Genomic DNA, 19,275 nt, shown 5'->3' with positions numbered 1-19,275 from the left:
AAATACAGGCCCCCCCAAAGAGCTAAAATCCCACACAATTTAACACATTACACCTTTTAATCATGGCAGACACCATTCTGCATTCAATTTTTGTGTTTTGTAAATAAAGCTTTTTTAGAGCCGGTTCACACTACTCCGACTTGGGACACGACTTGTGTGCCTTTAAGTCGCCCCAAGTCTCTTGTCATCACAAATTCAATGTAAATGAATGAGAGCCGTCTTAACATGCACTACTGAAGTCGCTCCGACTTTAGAAAAGGTTCCTGTACTACTTCAAGGGACCTCTATCCGACTTGTGCACATAGACTTCAATGGGAGTCGCCTCTAAGTCGGATCCTTATCTTATTTCAAGCGACTTGTTATCAGACTTTCCAGGAAGAAGAAAAAGATTACCCAGGCATTCCCCACAGACAAAGTCGCCTATCAATTAAGTCTCTTCAAGGTAGTGCACAAGTCTCTTCCAAGTCTCTTACAAGTCGCTTACAAGGGGCGACTTTCTGGTCGCGGTAGTGTGAACCGGCTCTTATGATCCATCTGCTGATGTTTTCATTTTTCCGTTCTTATTTTTGGCTTAGCAGACTCAGTGCAGAGTAGGTTCTGTTTTTACGAGTGGCCTGTCAAGGAGTGTTGCATAAGTATAAGTACAATTATCTTGCAATGATAGTAAAGAGAGCTTAAGGTTGCTCGACCAAGCCAACACTTACACTATCAAAAATATGGGGATTCACCTAAAAAGTTGACCTGGGAATTACCTACTGGCAACAAAGGCAGGTGAAATAAGTGGTGATAATTTATTGCAGCAGCATACTGGAGCATAGACCATTTGAAACAATTTAAAAGGTTGGCAAGGAAAATTTAGGAAAATGTATGTGCACTTGGCAAGTCCTCTTAACATACGTTAGAGACAGTTTGGGGGCTGTGTATAAAGTAAACGACGCAAATAAAAATACAGCTTTTTGCCATCATTTTCTATTTTTTTTCTTTTTACTTAAAAAACACTAACAACTGTCCTAACACAGAGACCTCACAGACAAATACTGATTAAAACAAAAATTCTCAGAGAGTACCTGTTGCCTCCACATAGTGGTAGCAATTTGTGTGGTGAACTAATATTTTTGCAAACGGTAAGTTAGCACTCTTGCTAGTTTAATTCTAAAAGCTGCTTCTCTTGAACACTGGTTGCGCCCACAAGACGGTTCCATTCTTTGAATACAAATCAGGTGATTTAAAACCTGTTTCTAGACAAGAGGGCTATATTAGAAGCATTACATAGTGCTTTTCAAATCCAATTAGCTTGGTAAACTGAATGTCATTAAATAAAATACATATATATATCTATATATCAAATATACATATTTTATTTTTATTTTTTCTAATTTTTCGGCAGGCAGGATTGAATACAGAAACACGCACACATTCACACGCACGCACGCAAACACACACACACGCACACAAAAGTCAACACTAGGAAGATCACTGCTACAAAATGACCAATGGTGATCACAAAGAACAACAGACCAAATTTGAAGCGAGTGATATCTTAGGCCTTGTTCACAAGGGCTTTAAGAGAGCGCTCGGTGTGCTATCCATATGCCGGCTGAGAACCTCCCTAAAATCCAGGGCAGAAGGGTGTATTGAGTTAAACTGCTCAGGATATACCAGTGATCAGCTAAAAAAAACTGGCTTTACTTTGTGTTAAATTGCATTGCCCAGCACTTTCTCTGCAGCATCATGTATGCACCAGTTGCTGCAGGCCTTTAGACATTTCTTACTTTCCCGGCAGGCCCCCTGGAAGCATCTGATAGCCGGACGGAACACCGCCAAAAAACGTGCAGGTGCTGGATGCGCTTCTGCATCCAAGCCCATGTGAACTCAGCCTTAGTGCCATGACTGTGCTGCATTAATTAAATTACCCCCACAATGTAATAATAATTACTCTACGGAGTAAAATAACAAAAAAAAAAGTCCTTTAAGGCTTCCCAGGTTTTTGTGAAGACTTAAACATCACAAAGCAAGGATTTATTGTGTCGCAAGTCTCTGTGTAGACAAGTTCGGTTGATACATTCCTGGTCTTTTCATTGCCACTATTCTGTCAATGACCATCCATCTTCATCAGTGTTAGCAGGCACATCGCTTGACATAAAGCACAGCTGCTTTCATATCAGGTCTGTATTCATTTACTCAGTTTTATGTTATTTGTTTATTAACATATCCTTTTTTTCAACCAATCTGCCATTTTTTTTTTTTTTTTTTTGATTGCAGCAGTTTTCTGACAAGGGGAAGCGTCTCTTCTGTGTAAGAATGCTACAATACTTGCTTTGATGTCACAATAAACAAATGTACATTGTTCTTTTGTTCTCACAAAGTGTCCTTTGAACCTATTTTCTTATTTTTGTTCTTTTTTCCTAATCCTGTCTTTCCACACAAGGAAACAAAAAAAAAAAGAAAAAAAAAAAAAAAGAGAAACAAAAAAAAAAAAAAAAAAAAGTCTATAAAAGCACCATACGTAGAAGATTCAGGAATGTAACAAAGTGTGTACATCCAAGTCCCAGATTATTTCCTTCCAGCTTATTTTCACCTCACATCTGTAAAAAAAAAAGAAAGCACCTATTATAATACAATATAATTTAGGCCAAAGAAAAGAAAAGTTATGTAAATTGAAAACATATTCAGCTAGTCCACAAAATATATACTGTCTGATGCTTTTCGCCTTTGCAAGTCATTTTTTCCCATTCAGTGTGACTTTGAACACATTTTTAAATTTAATTTTTTTTTTGTTTTAATTCCGTTTTGTACCTTTGTTCACGGTTCAGTAAAGCTGGCATTTTCTTTTGCAGTGAGTTTAATAACATACTCTGACTACTTTACAACACCTGCTGACACCTAGACTGGACTATCTCACTCCAGAGGTCTACATAATACTTCAAATTTGACTGTGCATACCTTTTTCCCCCAACCTAACTGCTTTACTAAAAATGTGTTTAGAGCATTTCTTAACTCTCCGGCAGCTCACATCTCCTACTTTTCCTCCGGTCCAGAGCAGCAACCTCTGCAAGACTGTTTGTTATTTGATACTACTGGGGAGGGAGTCGGATGTATGAGTCACCTGTTGGTTTGCTGGGAACCTCTTCGACCTCTACATCACTACAGCACTCAACAGTAACATAAAGGTCACAGAACAAGACCACTGCATATGACGGGTGATAAACACTTCCGACACTCCTGGAAGTCTCGAATGCAAAAGAATATGAGGAGGCCACATGGCTGGAACGTGAGGGAGGTGGGAGACAAGGGCCACAATATGAGCAAGTGCAATCCCTATACTATTGCAGGGACCTCGAATGCAAAAGAATATGAGGAGGCCACATGGCTGGAACGTGAGGGAGGTGGGAGACAAGGGCCACAATATGAGCAAGTGCAATCCCTATACTATTGCAGGGACCTCGAATGCAAAAGAATATGAGGAGGCCACATGGCTGGAACGTGAGGGAGGTGGGAGACAAGGGCCACAATATAAACAAGTGCAATCCCTATACTATTGCAGGGACCTTTATTCTCAAGCTTTTGTAAACCCAACAGGTTTGCTTTAAATTCCAAATTATGATCATCTATCTTATTTCTGCTGACTTTTTTTGTCTTAACTAAAGGTTACTCGTGTGTTAAAAACACATAATGAGCTGGGAAGCATTGTTGTAAAATAGCAACTGCAATGTCTGTAAATCACACGTGGAGCCTTTGACGTACTGCAAGACAGTTTCCATTGCCTGACCACAAACGGGAGCCATTAAATTGGGGTTTTGAAGTGTTCCCAGGAAAACTAAAAATATATCCCCACTAAAATATTACAAGTCTGTCCCAAGGCCTGCTATGGATTCTATAAAGTATGCACAAACTCATAATATAGCATATGCACTGTCGCGGCTAATGATTTTGCTATTTCCATGGACTTCTTAAAGCTTTAAAACCTCAGAAACACTCTGGATTAGGGCTAAAGATAGTTGTCAACCACAATATATCTTTCCTCATTTCAACACCCAGATCTCCACTTTTACCACATGACTAAATGTAAATCCATATTTAATATAGACTTCCTTTTCATTTCTTCAGGCTTCATTAGAATCAAGATCAAGGGATTTAAAAAAAAAAAAAAGTATTTTCACCCATTAAGACTACACCAAGCTCAGTTCGACAGTACAATCTATTTCCACATGCGTCTGACTGGAAACCTCTTTTTTTCCTCTTAAACAAATATTTGAACATTTAGAAACACAAAAGCAGTCATTAAGAGATTTGTATGGCAAAACATGGAGCGTTGCATGCTTTGAGCAGTCAGTTCCGCTACTACACAAGGAGATACAATAGCTGAATGGGCAACTGAAGCCCAAAAACACACACATCTCAACTCTTTGTTCCCAGGCAAATGTATACATAAGAAAGTCCTTCAAAAACATAGGGAAATTCCCAAAACAAATCAAACCTAATAACAGGCTTGTATTAAAGAATACCTCCCCGCGTATATCAATGCATCTGAAGATTCGACCATTCAAAACAATCACTTTAAATTTGGTGCAAGAAACCAAATTATTAAAACTTGGGAGTTCAATAACAAACAAAGGTAAGACTTGTTCATACACCTGGACCACCCATCTCACTTTTCCTTTAATCTAAAGAATATAAATTGATCCTGTGCCAAATTATTAATGCTCGGGCAAGCAGGTTTAGAACTTTAACCGTCATAAAGAATAAGGTTTATATAAGAAGTGAACACGTTTCTGTTGAAATCCAAAGTAAAACTGGCCAATGTAGTAGCTGCAGACATTTTTTTTATAGCCAAAGAAGGAAAGTGTTTCAATTTATAACTACAGAAAGTGCTCTAGAAAACTGGTCCCAACATTACCCAATGGTTGAGGATTTGTCCAGCCCTGGCACAAATAAATCAGAGCCAATTTTTAAGTAAGCTAAACCAGTTAATGAACAGATAACCAAGTAGAAGATTGTGTTATGTTAGACCTACTCTACTACTACAAGGCACAAATCAGTGAAGGAAATAACTAGTTTTCCTATTATTGGCTCAAACATCAAACAAGCAGACGGAAAAGGAGAATGATAACCACATATGGATATGTACCTAGCACACCTGATCTGTAAACCCATTTAACACTTAGCAGCCCAGCAACCTCCCTTACATTTAACAAGCAATGTTTGATGAGCTACACTCAAAGACTGTTGGTCCAATTGTACTGTATTTCTTATAACAATGCTACAACTGATCAGGTAAGTATGGTTCTCCCTTCGGACTCCTTCTAAACCAGGGATTCCCAAACTACGGCCCTGCAGTTGTTCAGGAACTACAATTCCCATCATGCTTAGTCATGTATGTGAATGTCAGAGTTTTACAATGCCTCATGGGATGTGTAGTTCTGGAACAGCTGCAGGGCCGTAGTTTGGGAATCCCTGTTCTAAAGGATTCTAGCAATTGTAATCAAACATCTTCTACAGAACAGTTAGTGTCCATTCACACTGGTACGACTTGTCAGGCGACTTGGTCAGCCTGACAAGCCACGCACCGTCGCGTCCCATAGTGTAGTACAGGACCGGTTCTAATAGGAGCGACACAAGTCGCTCCGATTTAGAAAAAGGGTCCTGTACTACTTCAGGGTGACCTGGAGCGACTTGCATAGACATTCATTTTATGAAGTCCGTGCAAGTCACGCCGAAGTCGGAGCATCGTAGTGTGAACCGAGCCTTACCATCCCCAAAATTCATAATATTTGTAACAATGTACACTGCCATAAATGTATCAGTTGCACTAAACAGTTCTGTGGTTGGTAGTTTTTGGAAGCAACATTGTTACTGCCTAGTCAAGACAACTGCAGAATGTGTTAAAAATGTTCCCATTTAATGGAACACAATTTTTTTTTAAGCAAACATTGCTATCTATTTTTCACAATAAAACTGAGCATTGCATAAATACATATTTTGTGGAATGACAAGGCTGAATATTTTTCCAGTTACCATTAACGATCCATCAGAATTTTTCCTGCAAAACAAACCATTCATGCATTGTAAGCCCCAAAATAAAAATAATTTGCAATAGAAAGAGGCACATTCCAGATCAGTTAAGCTGAAGCAAAAAGATTGAAGGGCAAGGATTGTAAAAAATAAAAATAAATTTTAAAACAAAATGCACACACACACACAGAGGAGGTGAGATAGGGAGACAGCCGAGGAATGCGGGATGCTCATGGTGATGTGTAGCTTGAAGAAAAAAAAAATTCCAGCAGGTAGAATTATGAAAGCCAATCATATATAATCTGTTTGAAGCCTTAAGGTAACAGTGTCAAGATTTTAACAAGTGATTGTGTTGATGAGATAAACAGATGATTAAAAGCTTGGGGAAATATTTTTTTTATTTATTTATTTTTTTTTGCTGGTGGTTATTTTTCAGAGTTCCTACCTGCCGAGAAAAATTATTTCCAGCTGGGTATTAGGCAGGCTTTAGTTTTTTTCGCTTCCGTTTTTTACCTGTTTCCCTAGGCCTTCCTGTTAACACAAGGGCAGGGCTGTTGAAAAGGCCTAAGGAAACGTATTTTATTCAGTCAAGAAAATATGTGTTTTAAAAAAGCAGTTTCCTGAAACAAACTGGTTAACTACGGTAGTCTGTTTTGACGACTTTACAAAAACGTATGGTTTCAAAACAGTTTAAAGTGACCCAGTCACCACTTTCCAGGCTCAACATATCACAAAAATGTATGAAACTACCATTGATGTTGGTAATATGGAAATCCATTCCCCCATTCTTTTCAGTAAAAGAATGCTCCAGTTTTCTTCAACCTGTGAGAAGAGCCTGAAGAAAAATGCAGCCCCTTTTATTGAAAATTGGAGAACACATTCAAATTTTAAAGGCATAATCAATGAGCATTAATTTAATACATTTTTATTATGGTCAGCCGAGAAAATATAAAGTGTCATCAAGGTAACTTTAAAAAGTATCATAAGATGCGTAACAAATGCAATCATAAATACGCTTCAGAGTCGGTTCACACTGGGGCGACACGACTCTGTACTACTTCGGGGGCGATTTGTGCATTACCATGCACCACGACTTCGGAGCGACTTGCAGGGACTTCACATAATGGAAGTCTATGCAAGTCGCTCCGAGGTCGCCCCGAAGTAGTACAGGACACTTTTTCTAAGTCGGAGCGACTTGTGTCGGTCCTATTAGAACGGGTCCTGTAGCGGTCAATGGACCGCGAGGGAGCATGACTTGTCAGGCTGACAAGTCGCCTGACAAGTCGCGCTAGTGTGAACCGACTCTTAAAGTGTGGCCTTAAGAAATTGTAGCATTTTAAAGCAGCAATCCAAACAAACATGGTTGAATATAATATAATATTATAATATACATATCATTTTTTTATGGATAGTGGTGGGATGAATTTGATGAATTTGTCTATGATGTCACTGGTAAGATTTTCCTCCCGTGTGAAGCTCATGCAGGAAATGAGGGGTGCAGAAGTCACCAGGAAAGAAAAGCATGGTCGGTAATAAAATACTATCAGAAGTTCTAACCCTTCCTCACTCTACTAAAAATGTGTCTATTTTTGTCTATTTCCCTGAGAGACATCCCATCACTTCTCGTCTCATGGGAAAACCTTCCTAGAAGGGACACCGTTGGCAAAAAATAAAATAATGACTGGACAGGAGTTGGGCATTAGGTATGTAACAGGAAACGTAGGCCAACTGCATTTGTTTTTTATAGTTTTTTTTTTAATTTTGTAAGAAAATGTACAGCAGTCGTTAGGTTATCAAAATGAAACAAACTCATCTAGTAGTCATGCACCCATTTGACAAGAGGGAAGACAGCGCAGCGCCTTCTAAGTGCAGCAAGACATTTATTGAAGTATGTGCAGCAGTATTACACTCACATTTAGTCGGTGAATAAGATGCAGTGAGTCAAGTAATGTTGATCATCAGGAGCATCACTGGAGCGGGTTCTGGTGGTGGAGGCAGTGGATCCCGGGGAGAGAGGCAGGGGGGGTTCCTCCGTGTGTACAGGGACGGCCTCGGTGGTGTCCGTGGGCTCCCCGTCAACTGGTGGAACGCTGGCACTCGTAGGTCCTGGGATCCTGACGTCACTCCTGGCAGTGATGCGGGATGCTACGGCGACGCGTTATCGGAGCATGCGCTCCTTTTTCAGGCCGTGTCGCTCTCACTGGGATCCACTGCCTCCACCACCAGGACCCGCTCCAGTGATGCTCCTGATGATCAACATTACTTGACTAACTGCATCTTATTCACCAACTAAATGTGAGTGTAATACTGCTGCACATACTTCAACAAATGTCTTGCTGCACTTAGAAGGCGCTGCGCTGTCTTCCCTCTTGTCTCCCCCCAGAGATCTCTTTTGTCTCTTCCGCCGGCAGCCGCTACAGTGGACAGCTACCCCCTGAACTGTTTGGGGGTCCCCCTACCCCTGGTGTTTCCCTTCTCCCTTCCCCCCCTCCCCCGGGTCCCCAGGACCAGACTTTTTTGAGACCTCTTCTTGCGCCAACTCACCACTAAACCATGCACCCATTTGAGTGTTCTACCCCACCCCTTTCCCAATGGTCTGTGGACTGAAGATGGCTTAATGCTGGCTAGCTTTCTGTGGACAAGGACAGGTAAACTAGTGTATACAGTTTCATAAGCCACCTAAGTTACTGTGCCATGCATGACTGCTACACTGAGACGGCAGTTACTTTTACATATAAAATACAGTGTGAGGCTCCTACAATAAATGTATTCTAAGGGTTGCCTTAGACTGGCAGCTGTTTGACTGCAAATGATAAAAGCACTGAGTAGAGATTTCCACAACACCAGCCTGAATGGAGATCACAATCAGTCATTCTTAGAGAAATAACCTTGACTAAGTCAAATCTAGGTATATTATTAAAAGGGCTTTTGCATACCAGAATTTTAAGAATACAACATTATCTGAATGCAAACAGAAAAACTGAAAATGCGTATATTTATTAAGAGTTAAGCACCTATGATTGTATTTTTATGATAACATGTTTATCTAGGATAGAAGATATATAGTTCCGCTGCAGTCTTTATAGAACCTCCATGGTTCACACGAATACTGATAACTCAGGTACACAAAAACCAGGAGGGTGGCCATGGTACAAGGCATGATGACACTCTAAGCAACTACATTTTGGGTGCTCGAATACCTTTTAAGAATTAACTTTTAGGATACTTTTTTATGAGAGCAGTGATTTTACATATTATAGATACAAACAAATTTTAAGATAAGTTGTGAAATTTCCTGTTGGTAATTGCTTACTAAGGCTGAATTCTCACATAGGGTTCCTTCAGAGGTTGTTAGGGGTTCCTTGAGCAGTGATTACTCACCTACATTGAGGTGGATGGAAAGGCGTTATTTTCCACTGATATCTAATGTAAGAGGTACCACTGACCATGGATGGAAGGGGACTATTTTCCACTGATATCTAAGGCAAGAGTTATCACCTACACTGACCATGGATGGAAGGGGACTATATTCCACTGATATCTAAGGCAAGAGGTACCACCTACGCTGACCATGGATGGAAGGGACTATTTTCCACTGATAGCTAATGCAAGAGGTACCACCTACACTGACCATGGATGGAAGGGGACTGTTTTCCACTGACATCCAATGTAAACACACTTCTATACTGACCACCAATGTAAAGGGGCAATATTTTAATAATCATTTATGTAAGGGAGCACTTTTCCACTTATCAATAGTGCAAGAGGGCATTTGCTCACTGACTTCCAGTGCAAGAAGGTACTTTACTAACCAACTAACACCACACTGATCATTAACCACTTCCCACCCGGCCTATTGCAAAATGGTGAACGGGCAGGACTTTCGTCATTCCGGGTAGACATCATATGACATACTCACGGAGCGCGCCTCCACCAGACACTGATGACAAATTACTGTACTGGCCTGCTGCCGGTATCATGTAATCGTTGTGACCAATCACAGCAGATTGCATAACAATTGTAAACAATGGATGGCTTTCTTTTATGCCATTCATTGTGTACAATTATGTTTTAGCATGGTTAGTGTTTGGTCACTAAGATCACATGGTAAAGACAGGGCCAATCAAAGCCCATGTGATTAGCTGTGGCCAATCACAGCTAATCACAACAATACTCACTGAATAAATCTATTTCATTCAGCAAAAATTATTGCTTATACCAATGAAATAAAAAAAAAATGTAAAAAAATTTGAAAATTATTATTATTTTTTTTTTTTTTTTACATGCTGTCCCCAGTCAGTGTCCCTAATCACTGCCACACCAGTTATATGACGACACAATACTGCACAGGTGACAGCATCTAAAAAAATTTTTGGAAAAAACACTATCTTGTTTACATTTCATTTTCCAAAACTTTATGCCAAAGATTACAACTTCAAAAAACTCACCATGCCTTTAACTAAATACCTTGGACTGTCTTATTTTCAAAAAGTGGTCATTTTAGGGTATTTGTACTGTCCTGGCATTTTCGGGCCTCAAGAAATGAGAGGCCGTCAGTACATCAGGATTGATCAATTTTCAGATACACCGTATATAAACTATAGTTTGTGTTCTCTATACCTTTCCTACAGACTAAATAATAACACTGATATGGGTTATTTTCACCAAGTAAATGTAGTAGAATACATTTTGGCCTATATTTATGAAGAAAGATTATTTATTTGCAAGATTTGATAACAAAAATCGCAGTTTTTTTTTTTTTTCAACATTTTCGGTCTTTTTTAGTTTATTTATCAATAAAAAAAAACAGTGATGATTAAACACCACCAAAAGAAAGCTCTATTTGTGTGAAAAAAAAAAGATAAAAATGTCATATGGGTACAGTGTTGCACGACCGTAGAATAGTCATTCAAAGTGTGACAGCACTGAAAGCTAAAAATTGGCTTGGGCAAGAAGTGGGTGAAAGTGCCCGGTGGTTAATCTACAGATTTCCAGCAAGTAAAATGGCAAGTAAAGAGGTAAGCGGAAATTTGCAAATACACCTGCGATTCATAGACTATGAATTTCTGCGGGAAACTCAGTGGGGTTTATATGGACAGCTGTGTGCAAAGCAATGAGAGGCTGACAGCATCCACAGCCATTCACTTGTAATCAGACATGCAGTGATTACCTGTGCATGGGCTGCTCATCCATAGATAATTGCTGCATGTCTGATTTCTTGCAAAGGGCCAAAAATCAAGCAAGCGCTCTCAGCCTTTAAGTGCTTTGTATGGGGGCTTCCCACCTACAGCGGTTCACATAAACCCCACTGAATTTCCCACAGGAATGTTTGGCCTGACAATAATCGCAAGTGAGACTGGGGCCTTAAAATTATGCTATGGGATTATGTAACAAATATAAAGTATGTTTTATTCCATTTTGAATGCAAAAGTGGAAATACACTTCAAACCAAATAATTGTTCTGTGGTTGAGGAAGGCTTTTATTGAAGGATAATGTGAGATTACTCTCACTGGGCCCAAGAGGTTCACTCTCCTATTGATAGCAACAGGTATTTCTGGAGTCTGGGTAGTTGTCAAGAACCCTCCTTGTATGAAGAAGCATCAAAGCTCATTTCACCCCCTGCACCTGGCTGCAGTGCTCAATGCAGGACCAAATAAGGTAATTAGCCACATTTTTAGTGGTGTCAGTTCACTCCAATACCCTGTGTTAATGTGACCTAGAAGGCACAAGACAGGCAACAAAAGCAGCTGCAAGGGTTGGTAATCAGGCCCAAGGTGACTTACATTAACTCAAGAAGCAGGCACGTTTTCTTAAGGTCAGGTGTTGTGCCAAGTTTATGCTACCTATGTGCCATGTTTATGCTACATATGTGCCATGTTTATGCTACCTATGTGCCGTGTTTATGCTACATATGTGCCATGTTTATGCCACCTATGTGCTATGTTTATGCCTCCTATGTGCCATGTTTATGCCACCTATCTGCCATGTTTATGCCTCCTATGTGCAATGTTTATGCTACCCATGTGCCATGTTTATGCCTCCTATGTATCATGTTTATGCTACCTATGTGCCATATTTATGCCTCCTATGTGCCATGTTTATGCTACCTATGTGCCATGTTTATGCCTCCTATGTACCATGTTTATGGTACCTATGTGCTATGTTTATGCCTCTTATGTGCCATGTTTATGCTACCTATGTGCCATGTTTATGCCTCCTATGTGCCATGTTTATGCTACCTATCTGCCATGTTTATGCCTCCTATGTGCCATGTTTATGCTACCTATGTGCCATGTTTAAACCTCCTATGTGCCATGTTTATGCTACCTATGTGCCATGTTTATGCCTCCTATGTGCCATGTTTATGCCACCTATGTGCCATGTTTATGCCTCCTAAGTGCCATGTTTATGCCTCCTATGTACCATGTTTATCCTACCTATGTGCCATGTTTATGCTTCCTATGTGCAATATTTATGCTACCTATGTGCCATGTTTATGCCTCCCATGCTTCATCTAATGGACTGGTCATCGCATCAGCCATTTGTCCAGTTGAACCTTAGAAAGGCTCATTTTTAGCAGAGTTTTATCTTGCCCTGCTTCCAACTTGGCTAACAGGAGCCAACTTCAAAGCAACATGGTCATCTAAGCAGTATCTTACCATCAACCATGACTATAATGAAATAAATTGAGCAACAAACCCTTTTAAAGGTATAAAAACTAAGTCGCATAAGCTATGAAGGAAATCTGTATAAAAAAAAAAAAGCTGTCAAATATCTACAACTGCTAGTTTTTAATCCTTACAGCGATATCAAATATTGGGTATTAGAAATGCCATTTTAGCCCTTTATCTCTAGACTTGTGTAAAAAGCAAAGTGCAGTAACGCAAAGTACTCGAGGTAATGAAGAATATTCTTGATTTGCTGATATGAATTACTGCATATTAATGAAATAAATCTGTAAGTGTACACTGTAATGTGTACTAACTTTACAACAAAAAAGTTAAAATTTTCTTACCAGTTTCTTCTTCTCGATAATCTGAATTAGAATTTGTACAAGTGCATTCCAGGTGCTCCTCTAATCTCACCAGAACTTCTTTTAATTTGGGTTTTTTTCTTACATATTCTACTTTTGCCACCTGTAAACAAAAGACAGTTTGCTTTGAACACTGCGAAGACATAAGAGTTTAAAACAGATGCACGGTATTCGCTCAGTAAAATAGTGCGCTTTGAAGTATCCTGTACAATACATAGTATACACATAGGAAATCTCCCTGAAATAAAGCCACAAAATGTAACAGGCTTAGCCTTGATTTACACTGGCACTTCTGTGTTTAGGTTTTTTAAGGCTCCATTCATACTTGTACGACTCCAAAGTTGCGCAACTTTGATGCAACTTTGGATTGGTGGACCTTGGATACGACTTTGGCTTTGACCAGTGATAACGGACAACTGTTGCATTGTATAGCAAAGGCATGACTTTCACGCAACTTTTGAGTGTTAACATTGAAGTCCATGGCTATCAAGTTGCATGAAGGTCAGACCAAAGTAGTGCATGAACTACTTTGAGAGTAAAGAGAAGGTGCCACTCAGTGAAGCAGTAATAACAAATTTATTAAGTTTATATCAAGACTTACATGAAAGCAAAAAAGTGGAGCGCCATGACCCGGCGTCCTTCCTAATTCACTGTGTACCCGTTGTGGAAGCTGCCAGCAGCCTAAATCAATTTGGGGGCTGAATCAGAGTGAGGCTGCGGCGAACCTCATACCTTACAGAAGGACCATGCGGCCTTAGACGAGGAATGGGCAGTGGAGTGGGCAGTTACCGGTTTCGCAGCATACTCACAACAGCTCCTTCTTCAGACCTCAGCCTCACTCTGATTCAGCCCCCAGATTGATTTAGGCTGCTGGCAGCTTCCACAACGGGTACAGAGCTAAATAAATTTGTTATAATGCTTCACTGAGTGGCGCCTTCTCTTTACTCTGCTTACATGTGGGATCTCGCTTTGGCCCTGTAAGCGCTGCCCTCGATGATAGTACTAACACTGTGCTTTTGGAACATTCACCATCAGTCTGGTTAACATCTCACCTATCAAGACTGTCTGGAACAAAGGACCCATCCCCCAGCAAGAGTGCCCATTCATTTTCCTTTTGCATGAACTACTTTGAAGTTGCTGCAACTTGAAATCGCACATATATGAATGGTTATCACTGGAAAACATGGGGAATGACTTGTCATGCAACTTTGGTGTCCAAAGTTGCATGACAAGTCACACAGATGTGAATGGAGCCTCACGGTAGGAGAAGTCATCTGGAAAATGTAAGTATCTTTTAGGGCTCATTCACACTGGCACTGTCAAACCTACATTCATAGAAAATGTTTAACACATATATATACACGTAGTGATTTTTTGATGGCGCTATTCACACTATAACACTAAAAAACACATGTGGGAAGGAGAGGGCTGCACACTTCAAATAATTGTAACATTTCAACCACTTGCACAATGAGCCATACAGCTGCAGTGCGTTCTTTCTGGCATTTTGGTTCACCTGGGAAGGATGGTGAAGTGTACAGCCGCTTCAGGCAGCCTCTCAAAGTCTGTGGCAGGCTGCGACCAGACGGGGCTGAACACTGTACAGAGTAGTACCGGCGTTTAGGGCCCTGTGCATTCAGGGGCAAAGATTGGGAATGCAGGCTCGATTCAAACAATCAGAAGCTAGACATCAGCACTAAATTTGAGTAAGACAGCAGGTAGTCTTTATAGACAAAGGACTTGATGATCACAACAATCTTTAATGTGCTATCAGACAATGCTTCAGGTTATAGTGCCCTCTTCCGACAGGGGAAATCTCAGGTTCTAAACGACACAATAACAACAGCCGTGTGCTAAATCTTCTGTATTTGTCAATTAAAAGCACCAAAAATTTAACTTACAAAAGCCATGTGGTAAACAAGCATATAGTGCAACCAGTGCCTTTATCAAAATCCAAGTAGAAGAAATGGATGTCAAATGCAGAAACCTCAGCAATACTCAAGAGCAGGTACAAGAGCTATGTTTTGAGGGGCAGGGCAGCCATCAGGGGGGACAGCCTATACACATGTAGGGGGCCCGGGCATTCCGAGGGGCCCAGCTGCCCAGGCCCCAAACAACGAGATTGAGTTGGTGCTGTTGTAGTAACTAGCAATTGCTAAAGCAGGGCGGCTGCAGAGTAAGCCGATGCAGCTGAAGGGACCTCTCTTTGCTGGATTGCGCTGTCTCTGCTGAAAATATGAGGCTGTCCCTTTACTGGATTGAGATGTCTCTTTGCTGGCTTGGATTCATTTTCATATATTAAGTTGCAAGAGTGTTAAAATAGAAGTGGGTGCACTGAAGGACTCGGTGGGACAGCCAGAGGTTAGGCCCTGAAAAATGTTGGTGGTCAGGCCCAGAGGGGCCCAGGCCTAAAGCTGTGTAAGGGGCCCCAAAATTTCTGATGGCTGCCCTGTTGAGGGGTATACCTTCTTCCTAAGAGCTAAGTGGCCAAAGGTCACTTTAGAAACTCTTTAATACTAGTTAAAGTATAGCTACAAAAGAAAAATAGCTTCCAATGGTCAGACATCTACACCGCTAGCACTAGTCCCACCATATCTCATACAGTGCACTAAGATTTTCCAATAACCATATGAGAGGTTCTGAAAAAAAAACAGAATGTGGGATGTGAAGGGTAAATAAATCCTACACAGAATATGGTAGCACACTTTGGTAACAAACAAATGTAACAATTCTTAGGTCCCCTGACCTCATGGGCCTAGAAACAATTGCATACTCTATGGCCCATGTAGCTAAAGCAGATGTAAACCCAAGAACAATTTTATATACTGTAGCTTACCAGTCCTTATTAGTGGCCTCATTCATTTTTATTTTTAAACTTATATCATTTTTAGCAAGTATTGAACATACCTGCTGATCATGCCAAAATGCAGTGTCCTTGTGACTGCCTGTTAGCTATACAGATAGAACAGCAATGGTAAACTACTAGTACAATCCGCCATCACATAACGGATATGAACAGGTAGACATGTTTAAATTCTGGCATGGATGCCAACCATAACACTCTATACACATACAGCGGAGGATTGAGTGTAGCCACCAAAGGACAGGGAGTGACTGCCATACTAAAAATAAGCTTTAACAAGTTATCAAAGCCCAGATATGGCACAGCATTACACAACAAGTTCCTATTAATAAGGATGTCCATATTAGTATCTTGTCTCCCGAAAAGGAATAATTACCATGCCTGGGGTCAGTGTGAATTTCTTTCAGGTGGAACGAGTTAAGCCAGGTTGTTCCGACAAGTTTTCTTGTCCCATATGGGCACACATCTGTGAGCCATAGTTAACTCTTTGGAAATTCAATAACACACTCACTCTGAAATACTGCTATTGTATGCCACCTCTTCTCCCATAAAACTCACAATGGCAGAAGTATAAGGTTGCATGGAAAAGCTGACCCGTGTAATGTCAACAGCTATGCACCCCACACGAAGGTCAAAGAGTCTATAATACTGTACTGTTCTGCCTCCAGCAGGATATTAATGAATTTGTTTTGACAGCAATATCAGATTTGACCACAAGATGGAGCCAGTGGTAAACTTACAGTTTTGTAGAAACTGTTCACCTTTAACAAAAGTTCTCATCATTCTTCAGTCTGAGGAAAAGAAACAGGTGCATCCTGGAAGTCAGACTCCATCTTAGAGACTGAAAGAAGGAACCAACTATCAGAGCACATGTTGGACTAAAACTTGTATCTGCTTGCATCCCCTAAATGCAGCATTGCTAGTGAGAATTACTTATCACCATGTACAGCCTAGCTTGTTCAATGTATTTCTGTATATTTCATCTATTCATTATTTATATCTGTATTTTTTTTTTTTTTACTCAATAGTTTCACCCCACCCTGTTTTGTTACTAAAGCTTCAAAATGACATTCAGTCTGGCTTTTTGCAGAATAGGAGTGTTTAGCTGCATGTTGAGCTACACACAGGGAAACGTGTAGTGGGGACAGAACACGTACAATGTACAAAATTTGGGAATTCCACAAATCCCTAATATTGCATGACAATTATACATATGACAAATAAAACTGGCTATTAAATTTTCTAAGATAAGCAACACAAACAAGAGAATGGTAAATTCTGTGTTCATTCAATATAAGCATTAATAGTCAAACATTAGCACCAGACTTGGCACATCAATAAAAGAGTAGTTCTGACCGATTGTTACTGGGTACTGTGAATGAGGTGGTACTTTGTACTGCCACCTCCGGCATTGCCCTGTGATCATTGACTTGTCACTGATAAACACAGAAGCCAGTAGAGGAAATGTTCTACACTACTCACTTCCTCTGCCGGCTTTTGTAGTTACCACTGATAGTTCGCCTCTTCAAGCAGCTCAGGAGTGTTGAGCTGCTCCTCCTGCAGTCCTCACCCGGGACTTTTTCTGGTACTCTCAGGTGAGTGAGGGGGGAAAACTCTGTACTGAGGGGGGGGGCTCTGTACTGAAGGGGGGAGCTCTGTACTCAAGGGAGCAGGGGAAAGGGGTGTAGAACGAGAAAAGTTCTGTATGAGGGTGTTAGCGGAAAGGCAGTTTTTGGTTGTACGCTGGTCTGTGTTACCCACTCCTGAGTCCTGTGCCCTGTGCGATGGGCACTCCTGTGTTGGCTGGAATGGGGGGCACCTGTCCCCCCCCCCCCCCCCAAAGTACTAATTACTGCACATCACTGTTCATTTTCACAATGTTACTAAAGGTAACTTGTCATTTGAAAAATAAGCAGTTTGCCAATGCCAATCTTTATCCAAAAGTGCTGTTTAAATGAGATGCTGATCAAGCTCAGCAGCATACTATAGAAATTAAATTCATTGGAGAGATAAAAAATATACTCAGATAAAAGGGTTTCCAAAAATGTATAGCTGTAAGATTTCCAGGTCATCCAAAACCACTAGGGTCCTAAAGTTCTGTACACATATCAAATTTTGTCTAAGGGAAATACCCTCGAAACACATTATTCCAGGTACAGCAAATGCCGAGGTGGATTAGAAGGTTTCTGCTTTCCAGACAATATTTGATATATCCCTCGTGTGCAGAGCTTCAAGACACTTTCTGTTTTAGGGAACCTGGGACTGACAGCTACAAGTTTTTCAGAAGCCTTTTATCTTTGATATTTGGAAGTAGAATTTATCTACTAAGAACCAAATACATTTAAAGATAATTGGTACACTATGCTGCTGTGCTCTGCGTGTTTCATGTTTAATTCGAGCCAAAGCCCACTGTCATAGGAAGACAACTTCATCCTTGTCTGTGGGCTATATTTTACCACGCAGAATACCTTGAATGTTGAATTAAAACTAATTTCTTCTATTGTGTAATTTCATTGATAAAACTACTTCCAAATACTGACATCATTCTGTGATAACACAACTGGCAGCGAGATGAAACCAAACCAAGGAACAGAGATAGTCCCCATTGTTGCTGTTCCTTTCAGATGTTGGTTGTAGAATAATATTGACAATGTGCAATGCCAAATCAGCTTGAATCTGGAGATAAACATTGTAGGAAGTAACATTTTCCTACATGGCTCTGACCACATCATTAACAGCATGTACATAAGTCAGAGGGTGGCAGAGGCACTGGAACCAATCTCCCCGGTGGTTGCGGCACTACCATTAAAGACTCTTGAACAGGACAGTTTCAGAAGACCACACAATCTCATTTCAAACTTTGTTTATAAATGACAATTATTGCATGCATCTAAGTTAGTATATTGTGCTAATATCCACTGGTGCTAAGCAGGCTATAAAAACTTGAGCGCTGCACAGGTGCATTGCTGAATGACCATTCAGTCTTTTCTCCTGTGTTTCTGATCCTAAAACTTCTAAAGACCTTGGTATTGATCCGGTTTCCACCTGACTTGCTTTCAGATTGTCTGCCTATGTTTGCTGTCCTTTCTGTTACTGATCTCCAGACATGGGAGTAAGTCACACATGTGCAAGTCACAAGCAAGTCTCAAGTCTTAACCTTCAAGTCTCAAGCAAGTCCCAAGTTACTGTGGCGAAAAGCAAGCAAGTCAAGTCGAGTCCCTGCTAGAAGTCAAGCAAGTCAAGTCAAGTCATTTATTTTGGTCAAGTCACAAATCAAGTCAAAATACTGATCTACCCCAATTTTCACCTTTAAATCAGTTAAAAGTCAGTGTTAAGGAAAGGTTTTTATTTTATTTTCAACATTAA

The 19,275-nt window shown here is 40.4% G+C and overlaps 1 protein-coding gene across 3 annotated transcripts in view; it reads right to left on the bottom strand.

Annotated features, from left to right (window-relative positions):
- Positions 1-1,334: 1,334 nt before the first annotated feature.
- PDGFA (platelet derived growth factor subunit A) overlaps positions 1,335-19,275 on the bottom strand; it is a 101,137-nt gene continuing 83,196 nt past the window's right edge. The window contains exons 5-7 of one of the 3 annotated variants that reach the window (XM_082260278.1): positions 13,029-13,149; positions 6,458-6,543; positions 1,335-2,585 (exon numbers count right to left, since the gene is read on the bottom strand). In XM_082260278.1, the coding sequence (XP_082116404.1) occupies positions 6,488-6,543; positions 13,029-13,149 (177 nt within the window). In that variant the 3' untranslated portion in view covers positions 1,335-2,585; positions 6,458-6,487. Of the gene's footprint in view, positions 2,586-6,457; positions 6,544-6,762; positions 6,848-13,028; positions 13,150-19,275 lie in introns of those variants that run through there. The other 2 variants (XM_082260280.1, XM_082260279.1) reach the window with 2 other exon arrangements.

The sequence above is a fragment of the Pelophylax lessonae genome, assembly GCF_965119305.1.
Source record: "Pelophylax lessonae genome assembly, chromosome: 6".
NCBI lineage: Eukaryota > Metazoa > Chordata > Amphibia > Anura > Ranidae > Pelophylax > Pelophylax lessonae.
Note: the sequence above shows the minus strand (reverse complement) of the source record. Positions and strands in the feature narration are given on the sequence as shown.